Source organism: Coenobita brevimanus, chromosome 111, assembly GCF_032717465.1.
Source record: "Coenobita brevimanus isolate Jiangsu-jjx chromosome 111, ASM3271746v2, whole genome shotgun sequence".
Classification (NCBI taxonomy): Eukaryota; Metazoa; Arthropoda; class Malacostraca; order Decapoda; family Coenobitidae; genus Coenobita; species Coenobita brevimanus.
In genome coordinates this window covers 1,212,735-1,230,024 of record NC_137064.1, presented here as the reverse complement: position 1 = coordinate 1,230,024, position 17,290 = coordinate 1,212,735, and the positions used below count along the sequence as shown (strand labels likewise).

Genomic DNA, 17,290 nt, shown 5'->3' with positions numbered 1-17,290 from the left:
AAGCCAGGCTCCACCATGGCTTGTTTTCTGGCTTATTCTTGCTGCCTTCAGACGATTTTTTGCTACCTCCAGACGATTTTAGTGTTTGTTACCTTCAGACGATTTAAGCTTAGGAAAGATAGCTGTCAAGGAGTTTATGAAGGCTAGATCTACCCCTCCATGTCGAAATTCCTACCTGAGGCTGAATAAAATCGTCTGTCTAACCCCTCTAGGTCGAATTTTCTACCCAAGACAGTAAAATCGTCTGTCTAACCCCTCTACTTCGAAAAATCTACACCAGGCTGAATAAAATCGTCCGTCTAACCCGTCCGTGTCGAAAAATCTACACCAGGCTGAATAAAATCGTCTGTCTAACCCCCTAGGTCGAAAAGTCTACCTTGGGCTGAAGAAAATCGTCTGGAGATAGAATGAAATGACGTCAGGGGATTTAAGTGATTTAGCCCTGAGGACCTCTTGTGTTTCCATGGCATTTCCAGACGATTTCATTTAGCTTAGAAGGGATTTTTTTTTTTTGTAACTGAGGGGGTTATGTAGGGATTTTTTTTGGTAATTGAGGGGGTTATGTAAGACCTCCATGAACCCCTTCACTACGACGGATATCTCCCAGGCTGAATAAAATCGTCTGGAGGCAGCAGGAATAAAAATAAAAAAAAAGCGGTAGGTCTAACCCTTCAAACCGATGACTCATTTTCTCATAATTATCCCCAGACGGTTTTATTCAGCTTGAGAGAGAGAGAGAGAGAGAGAGAGAGAGAGAGAGAGAGAGAGAGAGAGAGAGAGAGAGAGAGAGAGAGAGAGTTAGATACAGCCTTCATTTAAAACCCCTTCCCTACAAGACGCCTTCCCTTCAGATGAGGAAAATCGTCTGAGTTAGCAGGAATAAGCCGAAATAAGACGGCCTCGTAGTGAAAGGCTTAATCCAACAGTACATACGGGGTTGAGAAAGGACTTAGCGGGTAATTGTTAACTTTAGCGATAATTGTTAACTTTAGCGACAGTTGTTAACTTTAGCAATAATTGTTAACGTTAGCGATAATTGTTAACGTTAGCGATAATTCTTAACTTTTTTTTTAGCTGTGTTTATTTTTTTGCTTGCGGACATGGGAGACAGGGAGGGTAGGGCGATGAGCAGCTTTGTATTTTAGCTGTGTTTATTTTAGCTGTGTTTATTTTAGCTGTGTTTATTTTAGCTGTGTTTATTTAGCTTTATTTTATTTATTTATTTGCGGACATGAGAGGCCGGGAGCAGAGGGCGGTCATTGATTTATTTTTATTAGCTGTGTTTATCTTTTTATTGCGGACGTGGGAGATCGGGAATATAGAGCGATTATTAGGTCTCTTGGCTGTATTTATTAATTTGTTTGGTTTCCTCTTTATTTGCGGACACGAGAGGTCTATTTGCGGACACGAGAGGCCTATTTGCGGACACGAGAGGCCGGGAGTACAGGAAGATACACTATTTTTTTTAATTTGCTTATCATTTAGCTGCGGACATAGAAGAGTGGAATGGTTATTAATATTATTATTATTATTATTATTATTATTGTTCTTGTTGTTGTTAGTATTATTGTTTTATTAGCTAGGTTGTCCGTCAGTAACCCCACGAAGGATTTCTGCAAACGAGCAACTCAACTCCCGTAGAATTTTGCGAATCCCCAATTTTTTTATTCAAGGAAGAAGGAACCAAAGGCCAGAAGCTCAGAAGAAGAAGAAGAAGAAAAGAAGCCAAATTCACGATCCATTCATTTCGAAATGTAAAAGAAGCGACCGAAACACGATGAAAAAAAAAAAAAAAAAATCTGGCTTTTCCACCTCGTTGCTGATTACGCAATGAAACGTGGCATGCAGGCTAAGTATTTCCCGTCTTTATACAGGCATTAATAGGGGGATCGCCAGCTCCTTCGGGCACTCAGTTTTTGATAATATGGCCGTGAGTTTTCTGGTGATCTTGTTTTTTGTGTTTTTTTATGTTTTATTTTTTTTTTGGCAAAGGGAAATTATTGACGTAGCGAGAAAGAGAAGTGACGCTTATAAAAATACATGTAGTTCAGATGTAGGAAGGAGGAGGAGGAGGAGCAGGAAGGGAGGAAGGAAGGAAGGAAAGAGGAGGAGGAGGACGAGGAGGAATACGAATAAATTTTTGTTTCGTGTACGGTAGTCACTTTGGAAAATTAAGAGGAGGAGGAGGAGGAGGAGGGGGAAGGAAGGAGGAGGAGGAGGAGGGGGAAGGAAGGAGGAGGAGGAGGAGCAGGAGAAGGAGGAAGAAGGAGGAGTGAAGGAAAGGGGAGGTGAAGGAGGAGGGATGGAAGGGAAGAGGAGAAGAAGGAAGAGTAAGGGGAGACTATAATATTTGTCAGTGTGGAAAAATAAGCAGTTACTCTGAGATTCTTGGGAGACACGAGTACCTGCCTTAACCCTCTCAAGCCGCCCACGTGTTCTTGAGTGCAATCTTGCTTTTTTCAGACGATTTTATTCAGCTGGAGCGAGAGAATTTTTTTTTTTAAATTGGAGATGTTAGATATAGGCTTCATTAACTCCTTCACTACCACTGCTACTACTACTATTGCTACTACTACTACTACTACTACTACTATTACTACGATTTTAATTCAGCTTTATGGGAAGAAATGGTATGGTGAAGGGGTTAATGAAGGCTGTATTTAACCCCCCCTAGTTCGAAAATTCTCTCTCTCTCTCTCTCTCTCTCTCTCTCTCTCTCCTGAAGCTGAGTAAAATCGTCTGGAGGTGGCAAGAATAAATAAATAAATAAATCGCCGCTCTGAAGGGGTTAAGGGCAGCACTCCATAACAAGCATACGATAAAATATTTATAGAAAAGAACAACAGAAAAAAACAATGTCATTTTTTTCCATTAATATATATATATACTATATATTTTTTCTTATATATCTCTCTAGGCTACTTTCTAAGGCCTAGTTTAACATATAGTGAGGGGGGGGGAATTTTAGCCGTATTCTCGTGGGTTTAGGAGGCTCCGTAACACCTCTTCCTAAGCGATTTACTCTCTGCGTTACGCCGAAATACTGTCTTGTGTGTCATTCATGTCTCAAACACCCTTCTTTTTTCTGTGTGAATTTATATCTTCGTTACACCGAAATACCGCCTTATGTGTTGTTTATTATGTCCCTAGCACGTTTTCCGAAGCGACTTATTTTTCAGGTTACGCTGAAATACCGTCCCCTGTGTTGTTCATGTCTCAAACACCGTTTTCTTTCTGATTCTCGTTACACCGAAATGCCGTCTTCTGTGTTATTCATGTCCCTAGCACCTCCTCCATAGCGACTTATTCTGCCTGTCTTGTCCCTAGTATCTCTTCCTTAACCCCTTCAGTCCAGTGACTTAATCTTCTTTATGATTTAGCCAATAAACACACGGCTGAAGCTGCTTATAAGAAAATTGTAAGGATAATTACACAGGGAGGATGTTACGAAAATTTTGTATGGATCCAGAATACGGTCATAATACGATTCCGACCTGACTTACGAGGTTATTAAGACAGACGTACGAGGCTCTTAAGGCAGTCAATTAGGGGACTTATTTTGTGCCTTATTTGTTTTATCTACAGACGATTTTATTCAGCGTAGGTGAGACTTTCGTAACTAGAGAAGACCGACGATTTCATTCAGCTTAGGCGAGATTTTTAGAACGGGGCGGGAGGAGGGGGGTTAGGTGCAGTTTTGACTAACCCCTTCACCCACCAAAGGTCTCCCCTGTGGTGCTTAAAAATCGTCTGGGGTCGGGAGGAGTAAGCCAAAAAGGGCGTCACGCAGACTGAAGGAGGTGACTACGATAATAGGTCATAGGGGTGAAGTGGCTGACCTACGAGAATACGGCTGTTTGGAGTGTCGAGGCTCTATACCTTTGGCCTAAGAGGGGGGGGGGGACGTTACGGAGCTCACGAGGCCAGAGATTTTGATCGTCCGCGTCACAAAACCCAAAGTTGTCTACGGTGTGTGGGGGGAGGGGGCGGCAGGGGTGGGGAGTGGGGGGAGGGGGAGAGGGGACACAAAAGCAGGGGCCGTATCTAGGAGGGATGGGGGATGGGGAGGAAGGGGAGGAGGGGGATAGGTTGGTAGTGGGATGTGAATTAAGGACTAGAAGCAAATAGGAGAGACTAGGGAGGAGGTGGGGATGAGAGGGGAGGGGTATGGAAAGGGGGAGGGAAGGTGGGAGTGAGGGGGGGAGGGGTATGAAAAGGGTGAGGGGAGGTTACACTGAGGAGGGTCTCATAACAGGAAAGTATTGGAAGTGGGAAAGCAAGTAGGAAAGGCTAGGGAACGAGAGGGGGAGGGAGTGAGGGGGGAGATGGAAAGGGGAGGAGGTAATACAAAAGCAGGGGCCATATCTAGGAGGGGGAGAGGGGGGGATAAGTTGGCATTAGAACGTGAATTAGGAGTGGAAAGCAAATAGGAAAGGCTGCTGAAGGAAAGGGTGGGGATGGGGAAAGGGGGACGCAAAGGTAGAGGCAATGTAATCACGACTTAGTGTTTAAATTGTGGGAGCTGCCTAGTTCCATCAGATGAAAACACGCCGACTAAAGGAGAGGAGGGGCTGGTGGGAGGTGTGTGATTTGTGAAGAGGAAGTATTAAGGGGGTGGAGAAGGAGGAGAGACTTGACAAGTAGAGGGTTAGGTTTGAAGGGTTACTGTGAGAGGAGGAGATAGTTTGAGGAGGAAGCAAGGTGGAGGCGCTGGAGAAAGGGTTTGTGTGTGTGTGTGTGTGTGTGTGTGTGTGTGTGTGTGTGTGTGTGTGTGTGTGTGCGCGCGCTTGCAGGATGAGAGGTGAAGAAGTAGGAGCTGAAAGGGTGTGAGATGCAAGGAGTAAGAAGGGTGCGAGGTGAATGGTGAGCAGGAAAATAATCTGGGAATGTGAAAAAGCGTTTGGAGAAGCAGAGGAGAGGGTGAGGGATGAGGGAGGTAAGGTGTATAAGGATGTGGGGTAAGGTGGAAGGGGTACAGAGGTGGGAAAGGACAGGGAATGGGAAGAAAGATGAGGGCATGTGAAAAAGGGTAAGAGGAGACAAATGAAGGGATGGGAAGGTGAGAGAGAAGATGTATGAGGAAGAGGTGGAGTGTGAGAGGGTGTGGAGTGAGTATTGGAGTGAGGGAGTGTGCAAGAGGGTGTTGGAGGGCTAATGGATAGTGTGTAAGGGATGGGAAGAAAAAGTTAGGAGTGTAATGGGATTGGGGGTAAGATATGGAATGGATGAGCAAGGAAGGGGTGCAAGAGTGTATGTGGGAGGTGTAGGGGAGTGTGGGGTGCGATGGGGTGAGGGGTGAGCAAGGAAGGGGTGTGGCAGTGTGGGGAATAGGGATGTGAGGGGGGGATGGGAGAGGGATGAGCAAGGAAAGGGTGTGGGAATGTGTGTATGTGGGGGAGGGTTGTTGGGATGGGTGGGTTGGGATGGAATGGGTAGAGGGAAGGCCCCGCGTCCACTATGTCGCGCTCATGTACTTAAACACACATGTTATCACAGATCACTTGGAACAGTAACAATCAGCACAAGAAATACTCTAGTAGCATAACAAAAAATGTCCAAACTAAACGAATTTAATGACACTGAACGTACGTGATACATAAAACACCTGAAAAACATCATTCGCACGTTCAGCTTCAAAGCATCATTTTGTTATTTACATAACAAGCGGGACGGTACTTATGTGTAAATGCTGAGACTCTTTCCACTCCTCCGAGCTCCAACCGTAAGCGTGGCATTGGCCTTAGCGCAACCAGGCACACTCGTGATATAGAATATATGCTCACCCTCTGCCCCCTCCCCTTGGTCAGAGGAAAGTGGTAGCCAGGGTCTGACACCGAAGGAAGACCTTTTGTTAATAGTTCGAAGAAGCCCTTCTTGACTGATCACATAACAGTACCGTATCATTGCGAACTGTTCCTCGTGCCGCGTGCTAAAACTTTGAACTATCACCGTAGTAGTTGTACCCCAGGTTCATCTGAATGTAAATCCAGTGGAGTACAGGCCGAAGTTGTCCCCTTCCTGTAGTATATTGCCCTCCTTTCGGAAGATATGGAGGATGCTGAGGGGCGTTTGTATAACAGTGCAGTGGAGTCGCCAGGTTTTATCAGTGCCACCACATGAAGGCGTCCCTATCCAGCACTAAGTGCCACCCTAACCCTGGACAACAAGTCTTCGCTGGGTCAAACTACCTGGCTCGGACTTCCCTTCGGCCAGGGGTAGGGACAGAGGATGAACAGACATTCTAGCTCACGAGTGTACCGCATGTTAGCCACGGGATCCACCACTCAGGTACCTTTATTTAAGTCGCGGGTACCACATGTAAGCTGCGGTTTTGGCCACCTTAGGTCAACTAAGTGTTTGGCCAGCCTGTTACCACACTCAGGCCGCGGCTGTGGCTTCTCAGGTACCGCAGACAAGCTGCAGTTGTGGCCACTCAGGTGCCACAGTCAGGCTGTGGTTATGGCCACTTAAGTACCACATTCAAGCTGTGGTTATGGCCACTCAGGTACCACAGTCAAGCTGTGCCTATGGCCACTCAGGTACCACAGTTAGGCTGCGGTAACGGCCACTCAGGTACGGTACCATAAACGAGCAGCGATTTTGTCCATTCAGGAACCATAAGTGAGGTCCTGGTCTGGCCACACAGGTACCACAAACTGTTCACGGATTTGGCCATTCAGGTCCCCCACACAGTTTGGAGAGGACCTAAATGAGCACCTTGAGGTACAGTCAGGGACAAAAGTTGCTGTAATAGTCCACTGAGCCTGCTTCACATTTAGGGCTTGCCCGTCACTTTCCTTCCTGATATATATGTCAAAGAGAATAATCATATGAGGACAGCGAAACATACCAATTCTCTCTCAGCTTACGAATATTAGCTAGCAGAGGGAGGTGAGTTATAGTAAAGGTGAAATATTAGAGAACCATTATCCCCAACTGTACCAAGAGCAAGTAGGTACCGTGGTGGAGGTGTGTGTCTGGACTCACACCTCCACCTGGCTGCTGTTCATCATCATCATCATCATCATCATCATCATCCTGCCTCATGACCCAACATATCAGCGTCCACTGGGTGAAGGGACAGTTTATGGTCGCCCTCGTCACCGGTTGGTTCGTCGTGCTTGTCGGTGAGGTAGGATAGGGAGCCTGGCTGCAGTATCAGACCCCCAGGGGACTGGGTTCAACACCAGACCGCCAGAGGGACCATTTTCGACACCAGATCCCCCGAGAGACCGGGTTCAACACCAGGCTCCCAGAGGGACCAGGTTCAATACTAGACCTCCCAGAGGACCCGGGTTCAACACCAGACCACTAGCCAGTAACTCTCCATTGGTGTGAGTGTTGGGCACACCAACTGCCATTGGATTCTTAGCACACAAGGAACAACAGAGTATTTTCATCAGTTAGCCCTGATCTCTAGGATAACTAAATTTGTAAAAAAGAAAGTGTAACAGAAGACACTTATTAGTTTGAGGGAGAGGCAGAGTGGCGTATGCTGGACGAGGTAGGTTTATCAGAGTGGGAGAGCGACAAACCTCTGCCTCCTCTAGTCCACTAGAAGCAGTCACAACTGAACAGCAACACGTCCTCGTCTGAGTCCTAACACTGCTTAGCATGTACCAGACTGCTGGCAAACAATGAGTTTCAAACAATGCTGTCATTTGAACACATCTCAATAGATATATTGCTCAAGCAACATGCCTACTTAGCGTCATATATGACATGACATGATTCTGGCGTGACAGCGGTCAGTTAACTTGTGCTGTGGCGTGTGATGGCGCAGAGCGGCCTCAGAGGTACTCCCTGGAGCGTGACTTGGGTGGCGGCTGTGGCTGCGGCTGTGCCTCGTTGCGTGGCGACGACGCCTGCTCCAGGATCTCGTCCTCCAGCATCCCACGCACCATGGAGTCCGTTGGGGAGGTGGAGTCCGTCGGTGAGGTGCGCGGCGTGCCGGAGCTCTTGGTGCGGCTCTTGTCCCGCCGCTTGGGCTTACGTGGCTCCTCACTGGCCGTCACTTTGGGCAGCGCGTGGCGGGGGTCTTCTGCGTCAGCCACCACGTCAGCGGTGGTAACGGTGGTGCGGTCACGGTCACGGTCCCTTTCCCTGCGGCCGGATGGGCGCGGCGCAGGGTCGTCGCCTGGGGGACGCACACTCACCGGCTGCGAGGCGGACCGCTGCACAGTGTTCATCCGCGTCACCACGTCGTTCATGTTGTCTTCCAGCTTGGCCAGCTTCTGGTTCATCCGCTGGATCTCAAGCTTGAGGTCAACCTGCACGAGGGAGGGAGGTATTAGTAGCATCAGCAGCATCCTAATTTTAATTTCCAGAATTATTAAGTAGATGGGTACGTTGTATACACACACACACACACACACACACACACACACACACACACACACGTATATGAACTGCAGTTGGAGTGCCTAACGAAAGTGAGTCACATCACTATTCACCCATCATTGCAGCTTTCGATTATAGAGCACTGGTAACGTAAATATTTAAGACATTAACTTACACCGATGATCTTTAATACGATGACCTATTAAGTGATAAAGAATAATATTTGTTATAATCGTTGTCAGCAGAATTCTGAAATTACTGAAAGAATATAGTGTAAGCAGCCTCACCTCTGTCACACTCATTTCGCCTTCATAGGCTGCGTATTTTGATTCTCTCATCCCCCTCCCCCTTTTTAATGGAAATCCGGTATATATAAGTAATGAGGTAGAAGTAGATTATCGGAGAGGTTTTTAGTCTCACATCCTACCCTCATCTTGAAGTCCAAATTCCCGCCTCCCCTTAGTGAAACCCCTCCTTCTTCCCCTCATGTTCGTCTCCTCCTTTATTGATATTTCCCCCCTTCTTCCCCTCGCTTCTACTTCCCCTTGACTGAAATGTCCTCCTTCCCGTCATTGTCGCTTTCCTTTTAGTGTGTTCCTCTCATGTCTGCCTCCTCTTTGTTTAAACTTCCTCTTTCTTCGTCTCATTTTCGTCTCCCCGTTATGGAGATTTCTCTTCCCCTCCCCTTTATTGAGATTCCCCTCCTTCTTCCCCTCCCCTTATTGAAATTTCCCCCTTTCCCCTTCTCCGTATTGAAATATCCCCCTTTTCCCCTACCCATTATTGAAAATCCCCTTTTCTTCCCCTCCCCTTTACTGAAATTTCCCTTTCTTCCACTCCTTTTACTGAAATTTCCCCCTTCTTCCCCTCTCCTTTATTGAAAATCCCCCTTGTTCCCCTCAATTTCGCCTCACCTTTATTGAAGTTTCCCCCATCTTTCCCTCCTCCTTTATTGAAATTCCCCTCGTCTTCCCTCCTTTTCTTGAAAATCCCCCTTCTTCCCCTCATTTTTGCCTCCCCTTTATTGAAATTCCCCTCGTCTTCCCCTCCCCTTTATTGCAATTTCCCTCGTCTTCCCCTCACCTTGAAGTCCATGAGGCTGGCTATAATCTGCTGACAGTCCGCAGGTGTGACGCCAGGTGTGACGGGGGCCAGGTAGTCAGTCACGTTGCCGGAGTCATTGTCCTGCAGTTTGTTCTTGTGGTCTCGTCCCACCCCGGAGTCTAGCGAATCCAGCTTATTTAACTTGAACTTGGTGCTGCCCTCTAGCGCTAAGGTCTCCTGTGTGGAACGGTGAAGAGGGGGAGTGAGACTGAGCAGGAGAGGAAGATGGGGTGTTGGTGGTTTGGCAAAGTGAATGGGAGAGAAAGATGGGGTGTTGTCGGTTTGGAAAGTTGAGTGGGAGAGGAAGATGGGGTGTTGTTGGTTTGGAAAGATGCGGTGCCGATGGTAAGGAAAAACGAGTATGAAGGGGAAAGTAGTGTTGATGGTTATAAGAAGTGAGTGGGAGAGGAAATATGAAGTGTTGGTGGTTGGGAAAATGAGTAGGAGAGGAAAATGGAATGTTGGTGGTTAGGGAAATTAAGGTGGGAGTAAGTGCGGTGTAGACAAATTAATTAAAGGAGGAAGAAATGCAGGAAAATTAAGTAGGAGGAAAATTGGATGTTGACGGTTAGCAAAATACAATAGGAGAGGAAAATAGGGTCGTGATGGCTAGGGAAATTAAGAAGAAGACCGTGAGATATAGGGAGATTGGTGAGCCTTGAGAGAACTGGATATAAAAGAGAGTGAAATTGAAAGAGAGGGAGGGATATCGAAGAGAGGAAGTTCGGGAAGGGGATGAGAAGCCGATAAGAGTAAGAGGAGGAGAGGTGAGAGGGAAGAGGAAGCTAGAAACAGGGGTGAAAAGTGTATGGTAAAGGGACGAAGAGGAAGAAAGAAGAGAGGAGAATGAGAAATCTGAGAATAAGAATGAGGCAGACGAGAATGAAAGACGGCGGGAGAGAGACGTGAAAGGTGATAAAGGGAGATGAAGGATTAGAGATTAAGAGGATGACAGTGAGAGAAAATGAGGTAGTAGCCCCCATTACTGGAAATTGGTGCTACCTACTGGGGTTAAAGTTTTCTGTGGGACAGTGAACGTGATTAGGAAAAAGGAGTTCGGAGATAGATAGATAGATAAACAGACAGACGGAAGGATAGAGGATAGAAAAATATATAGACAAGTACGTACATAAATAGCAGTACATGCAATCAGTACTACGACAGCTAGCGACTAAGTCACTTGGGTAAGGATGACAGTACTTTACCCCTAAACATATATATAAAGTACTTAAAACTAAAACAGACACAGGCTTTAGCGACACAAGCAGTACTGTAGCATCAAAGACTCAGTACAAAAAGAGCACTATTTTAGCTTCTTATAGTACAGTGCTAAACTACCAGGCACACATAATTATACAACACAGATTATACAAAGAGGAAAACATACATTCATGGGATTTATTATACAGCCAGTAGTACGGTACTTAGGATTTAGTACAAGTGGATTACTTTACGTGGGTACGACACAGGATTACACTATTGAGAACACTTAACAACCATTAGCATTAAAAAGTACACAGAGGGGATTATTATACACTTAGATGTGCCGGAGATTCAGGGTAAGTATTGTAAGTAGCTTTGAATATTTCGCAACACCTGTTCTTTGGCGATTTATTTTTGTATGTTACACCCCTGAGCCTTGAATATTTCTCAGCACCTTTTCTTTGGCGATTTATTTTGTATATTACACCCCATAGCTTTGAATATTTCACAACACCTCATCCTTGGCGATTAATTTTGTACATTACACCCCATAGCTTTGAATATTTCTCAACACCTCATCCTTGGCGACTTATTTTGTACATTACACCCCATAGGATTTAATATTTCTTAACACCTTATCCTTGGCGACTTATTTTGTACATTACCCCCCCAGTACCTTCCTGTCTGTCACCGATATAAACTGTGTTGATGTTAGAACTATATAAACAACATAGACGAGAGATTTCAGTGTTAATAAGCACTAAAAATTCATAGATAGCGCCGTCTTAACCCCTTTACCGCGATGACGCTTGAATTATTCTTTATGTCAACAATCTTCTCTCTCTCACTGTCTCTCTCTCTCTCTCTCTCTCTCTCTCTCTCTTTACTTCGGGAGAGATCTCTTATACGGAAAGGGTTAAAAAAAAAAGGGCTTTCAATCCAAGGGCTGAATTAAGTGAACTAAAATTCTCTCTCTGGAAATAGCAGGAATAAGATACGCCATTGGACTGAAGGGGTTAAAACTGAGTACGCAAAGGTGTGGGCGTGCGTGACCCCGATATGCGATGGGTTAATTATATATAACACCTGTGATTATAGGAGATAATTAGGCGTCATTATCCTTTATATAACTCAATTACCTGCGAGATGGAAAGGTCAAGCGCTCTTTTTTTTTTTTTCATTATGTGTTTCTGAGAGAGAGAGAGAGAGAGAGAGAGAGAGAGAGAGAGAGAGAGAGAGAGAGAGAGGAGGTTGCCTTTCCATTCTCTATATCAGGTGTGTTAATACGCCTTACAAATCTTCTTTTTTTCATTTTTTTTTTATTTTGTTTTTACAGTACAAGCAGTAGGCGTAGTACCGAATATTCAGTAACAGGGTACCGATGAGAGCTTTTAATTTTCCCTGTCACAAAGCTGAGCTACTGACAGCATTTACTAAGGACTGACAGCATTTAATAACTACTGACAGCATTAAATAAGTACGGTACTGGCAGCATTTACTAAGTACTGATAGCATTTAACAGGTACTGATAGCATTTAATAACCTCTGACAGCATTTTATAAGTACTGACAGCATTAGATAACTACTGACAGCATTTAATAAGTTCTGACAACATTTATTAACTGACAGCATTTGATAACTACTGACAGGATTTAATAACTACTGACAGCATTAAATAACTTCTGACAGCATTTGATAACTACTGACAGGATTTACTAACTACTGACAGCATTAGATAACTACTGATAGCATTTAATAACTACTGACAGCATTTGATAACTACTGACAGCATTAAATAACTACTGATAGCATTTAATAACTACTGACAGCATTTAATAACTACTGACAGCATTAGATAACTACTGACAGCATTAAATAACTACTGACAGCATTTAATAACTACTGACAGCATTAGGTCACACACAGCATTAATTTACAAACACGTTAGTACCGAATATTCAGTACTTAAATAAACAGTAAGGCAAGCATTAGAACTTAAGTACATAGAGACATACACTAATGCTTTATCGTTTATCGTAATGTTTATGATTATTATTTACAGTGAAAATTTTAGGAAACATTCAGTCCCAGAAATTCCCTAGCATTTATATCATTAACCCTCTCGCTGCTAGAATTTCTCTCAACTGAAGAAAATCGTCTGTTATTAGGATTTATGAAAAGCGAAAGGATAGTCTTAGTAGTGATGGGGTTAATGGAGGGGTTTGGGGGAATGCAGGTAAGCTGGTGTGTGTGTGTGTGTGTGTGTGTGTGTGTGTGTGTGTGTGTGTGTGATCAGGTGTGTGGATAATCAGGTGTATGAATAATGAGGTGTGTGTGTGTGTGTGTGTGTGTGTGTGTGTGTGTGTGTGTCTGTGTGGTGTTTTTGTATATTAATACCAGATGAATTAGACCCCACAACTCCTTTTCCTTAATCTCATACCAATAATACTACAGTTACACGTGTGCCAGGACTCCAGTGCCGATCAGAATTCAAGATAAAGTTTGTTTCCCCTTTCCCCAGTCAAGTATTTTGGGGACCTGGGTGTAACAGTGACGGTTCCGGGTCAAAAGGAAGATTGGAACCGAGAAAAAAAAATACCGTCTGTCTGAATGAACCTCGTGTATTTGATAGGTAGAATATATAAGGGTTTTGCCTCACGATCATTTTTTTTTTGGGGGGGGAGGGTAGAAAGTTCAGTGTCTTTTTTATATATATATTTTGATTTTGCATATAATAGTGTTTGACTTGGTTTTTTTTTATGCTAAGTTTATAATACGTTTCTAACCTATAATAATTTTTTTTTTCATCTGATAGAACGAGACTACTAACTACTTGAATAAATAGCTGTAGTTGTGTGAAATTCAGTGAGCTTTAGGCAGGAATGAATCTCCTTGGTTACTAGTCAAATCCAGCCTCCACTACCCGAATACTAAAGTTGTGGTTGCGTGAAATTCGGCGAGCTTTAGGTAGGAATGGATCTCCTTGGTTACTAGTCATATCCACTCTCCAGGCTGACTACACTTGGCCATCAACTGACTTAAAGGGGGTTAGGGATCTTGGTCAAGTGAAAACAGACAGGCTATAGAAATTACTGGGCGACAAGGTTACTCTGTCGTTGGGGAGTGACAATACCTGGCCGTAACAGGAGTAAATAAATGAATTAATGAATAAATAAATAAATAAATACATATAAATCGTTTGTGGGTTTAATGTTGGACGCGGGTAGTTTTAAAAATCGCGCCATGTGTTTCAAAAATCGTGGCGCGTTTATAATATTTTTTTAGTTGATGGAAAGTCGTGCAGTGAAATGATCGTCGGACTTATTATTATTACTATTATTATTATTATTATTATTATTAAAGACAAATGAGGGAGTTTGTGGGGTAAGGGTGCTGGGATGGAGGGTGGAGGTAAGTAGGGAGAGAGGAAGGTGTGGGGATGGGTGAGTGGAGGATGTCAGGGTGTGGGTGAGGGTGAGGGTGGTGGTGGGTGAGGGTGAGGGAGAGGGTGGTGGTGGATCAGGGTGAGAATGAGAGTGGTTGGTGTGGCGAGAATGAGGGTGAAGGAGTGGGTGAGGGTGAAGGGGCGAGTGAGGGTGATGGAGTAGGTGAGGGTGAAGATGAGGGTGGGTGAAGGGGCGAGTGAGGGTGATGGGGTAGGTGAGGGTGAGGATGAGGGTGTGGGTGAGAATGAAGGTGACATATGAGGGTAAGGGTGTGGGTGTGTCGGGGGGAGGGTGTAGGTGAGGGCGGTGGGTGATTTTGAGGGTAAGGGTGAGGGTGTGGGTGAGGGTGTGAGGATGTAGGGGTGACACAAAACAACTGACCCCTTATCCTTGCCCTGATAAATTAACTACCTTTCTCGCAGGTAACACAGATATGCTACACCTGCCAGAGATAAGGAAAAAAAAAAAACTCAAAATTTCTGGAAGTGACAGTTTTTTTCCTATCACGACATTTTTTTTTGGAGAATTTACATAACTGCGATTTTTTCAACTTCTGTTCGATGAGAAGCCTTTAATTTTTCCTCTCGCTCCTTCCAGACGGTTTTATTTAGCTTAGAGGCGAGATCTTGTGGTGGAGGGGTTTTTGAAGGCTGTATCAAACCCCTCCATCTTGACAACTCTCTCCTGAGCTTAATGAAATCGTCTGGAGAAGGCAGAAAGGCGTTAGAAGAAAAATAGGTGTGGATAAGCAGGTATATGGGTATTTGTGGATACTCAGGTGTGTGAATAATTGGTTAATCAGGTGTGTGGATAATCAGGTGTGTGAATAATTGGTTACTCAGGTGTGTGGATAATCAGGTGTTTTGATAATTAAGCAGGTGTGTGGATAATCAGGTGTGTGTGGATAATCAGGTGTTTGAATGATCAGGTGTGTAGATAATCGTGTACTTATAATCGGACTTTGAATATATATATATATATATGAGAGAGAGAGAGAAAGAGAGTTTATACACACTGACACATTCAGAGATGCAAGCTTCCATTTTCTACGTGCTCAGCTACGGACATGAGGGGAGACTAGCATAAAGCAGGCATGGCCTTTACTACACTAGTCTTAGGCCTGAATTACATAACGAGGCTTGACAGGCTTTGGCGTGGCTTTGGCGGAGGATGTGGCTTAACCCCTTCACTACATTGACGTCTGTATTACCCGTATTGCTTCCCCCAGACGATTTTATTCAGCTTAAGGGAGTAGCCTTGTGTAGTTATGTGTTTAGAAGCCATATGCATCAACCACTTTCAAGAGATCTTTCCATTGCTGAAGAAAATCGTCTGGCTGTCGCAGGTAGATGATAAGACGCCATCGGACTGAAGGGGTGTAGTAGGAGGCTTGGGTTGATGAAATGATATGGGTAGAAGGCTTTGGGATGGCTTTGACGGATGCTGTGGCTTTGGTATGGCCTTGGGATGATTTTGAGGGATGCTGTGGGTTTGGGGTGGCTTTGACGGATGCTGTGGCTGTGGTATGGCTTTGGGATGGCTTTGACGGATGCTGTGGTTTTGCTGTGGCTTTGGTGTGGCTTTTGGGATGGCTTTGAGATGACTTTGACGGATGCTGTGGGTTTGGGATGGCTTTGGGGTGGCTTTGGGGTGGCTTTGACGGATGCTGTGGCTTTGGTGAGTGGGTGTGATGGATGGAGTGAGGCATCTGTAAATGATATATATGGCTTTGAGGCTTGAATGGTGAGGGTGGCTTAGCTGGGTTTTTATACTGTACACACCAAAAGCTGTTTCTATTTAAGGGGGACGCAGCACACCGAGAGGCAGTTTAGGGAAGCGTGGTATGGTAGGCAGCTGTATAAGTCAGTATTTTAGGTGACTGGAGGCCTCGTAACATCTGTACTTTGGCGATTTATTTTGCATATTACACCTTAAAGTTTTTAATTGTTACCGGTATATCTTTTTCCAACATCATCCTAATGGATATCACACACGAGGCTACCGAGGTGTAATGTGCAGAATAAATCGCTATTAAAGAGGTGTTACGAAATCTCCGAAGGCACTTAGAATACAGCCCTAAGGTGTGCGTGTCGTGGTTGTCGCTGTGGTTTACGTTGCTAAGGCTGTGGCAGAGAAGAAGGCCGTGGTCTTGAGGGCGTAGGAGGCTGGCTGTCACCCTGTCCTTACCAGTTTATATATATTGCGTAAGGCTGGTTAATGAGCACCTGTTTGTCGCTTAATTTATATCCACACAATTTACACGAAGAATTTAAAGGAGAATATTGACCTCTTGCACCATTTTTAGCCCAGTTACCAGTTTGCAGTGACGTATAAAGGCCATTAACTTGTAATTAGCAAAATTAATGGACTGCTGTAAATTCTGAACTGACATTTGTATCTCTAAATTACGCTGGCGATAAACAAATTGACACTGAGCATTCTTCGGTACACTATACATCTGAAAAACTGTATAATAATAGCCTAATCGGTTGTAGTTTGACAATGGTATCTGTTTCCGCCTGTCTCGTCATATACGGTACAAATATACTTACATAATACACAAGACTGGCATTGTCACTGTATTAAATATCTTTCATACAATGTAAATTTCCTGTGCATCTTAAAATCACCTTAGCAAATTCTCAGTCACTCGAAATTTGTTCACATTAGCATTTGATTATACAACACCAAGATGTCACTCTTAATTGTAGATATAATTCTGGAGTCACAAGAGTCAGTGAGTGGAGTGTGTCACTTTCCATTAAACCTGAACAACGGTGTATCGGTATATAAACTGGGAAGGAAGAGTGTTGAGCCTCCTAAGCCCACCATAACACAGCCTTAACACAGCGACAACACACACACTACGGACAGGGGTGTCGTTGGCAGGGGGTTGTGGGGAGGTTGAGGGTGGTGGACGGGGTTAAACTTGATAGGGTTGATTGGGGTTAAGGCTGAGGGGGTTGAGTGGGATCAAGAGGGTTGGGGCTGCGAGGCGGGTGGGGTGACATTTACAAGGGGGTGGGTGTGGAAGGTGAACATACGGTTACCTTCTTCACAACCGTCTTGGCACTGTTGTTGTTGTTGTTATTATTGTTATTGTTGTTGTTGTTATTGTTGTTGGGAGTTGAGGTGGTGGAGGGCGTTGCTGCGGCGGTGATGGTGTTGGCACGCTTGGGGGTCACGCCCAGGGTCTG

The 17,290-nt window shown here is 44.6% G+C and overlaps 1 protein-coding gene across 1 annotated transcript in view; it reads right to left on the bottom strand.

Moving 5' to 3' along the window:
* Positions 1-7,382: 7,382 nt before the first annotated feature.
* The window catches only part of LOC145417881 (potassium voltage-gated channel protein eag-like), a 336,066-nt gene continuing 326,158 nt past the window's right edge, over positions 7,383-17,290 (bottom strand). The window contains exons 20-22 of the mRNA XM_080286497.1: positions 17,144-17,287; positions 9,424-9,621; positions 7,383-8,270 (exon numbers count right to left, since the gene is read on the bottom strand). Of these exons, the coding sequence (XP_080142623.1) occupies positions 7,791-8,270; positions 9,424-9,621; positions 17,144-17,287 (822 nt within the window). The 3' untranslated portion in view covers positions 7,383-7,790. The remainder of the gene's footprint in view (positions 8,271-9,423; positions 9,622-17,143; positions 17,288-17,290) is intronic.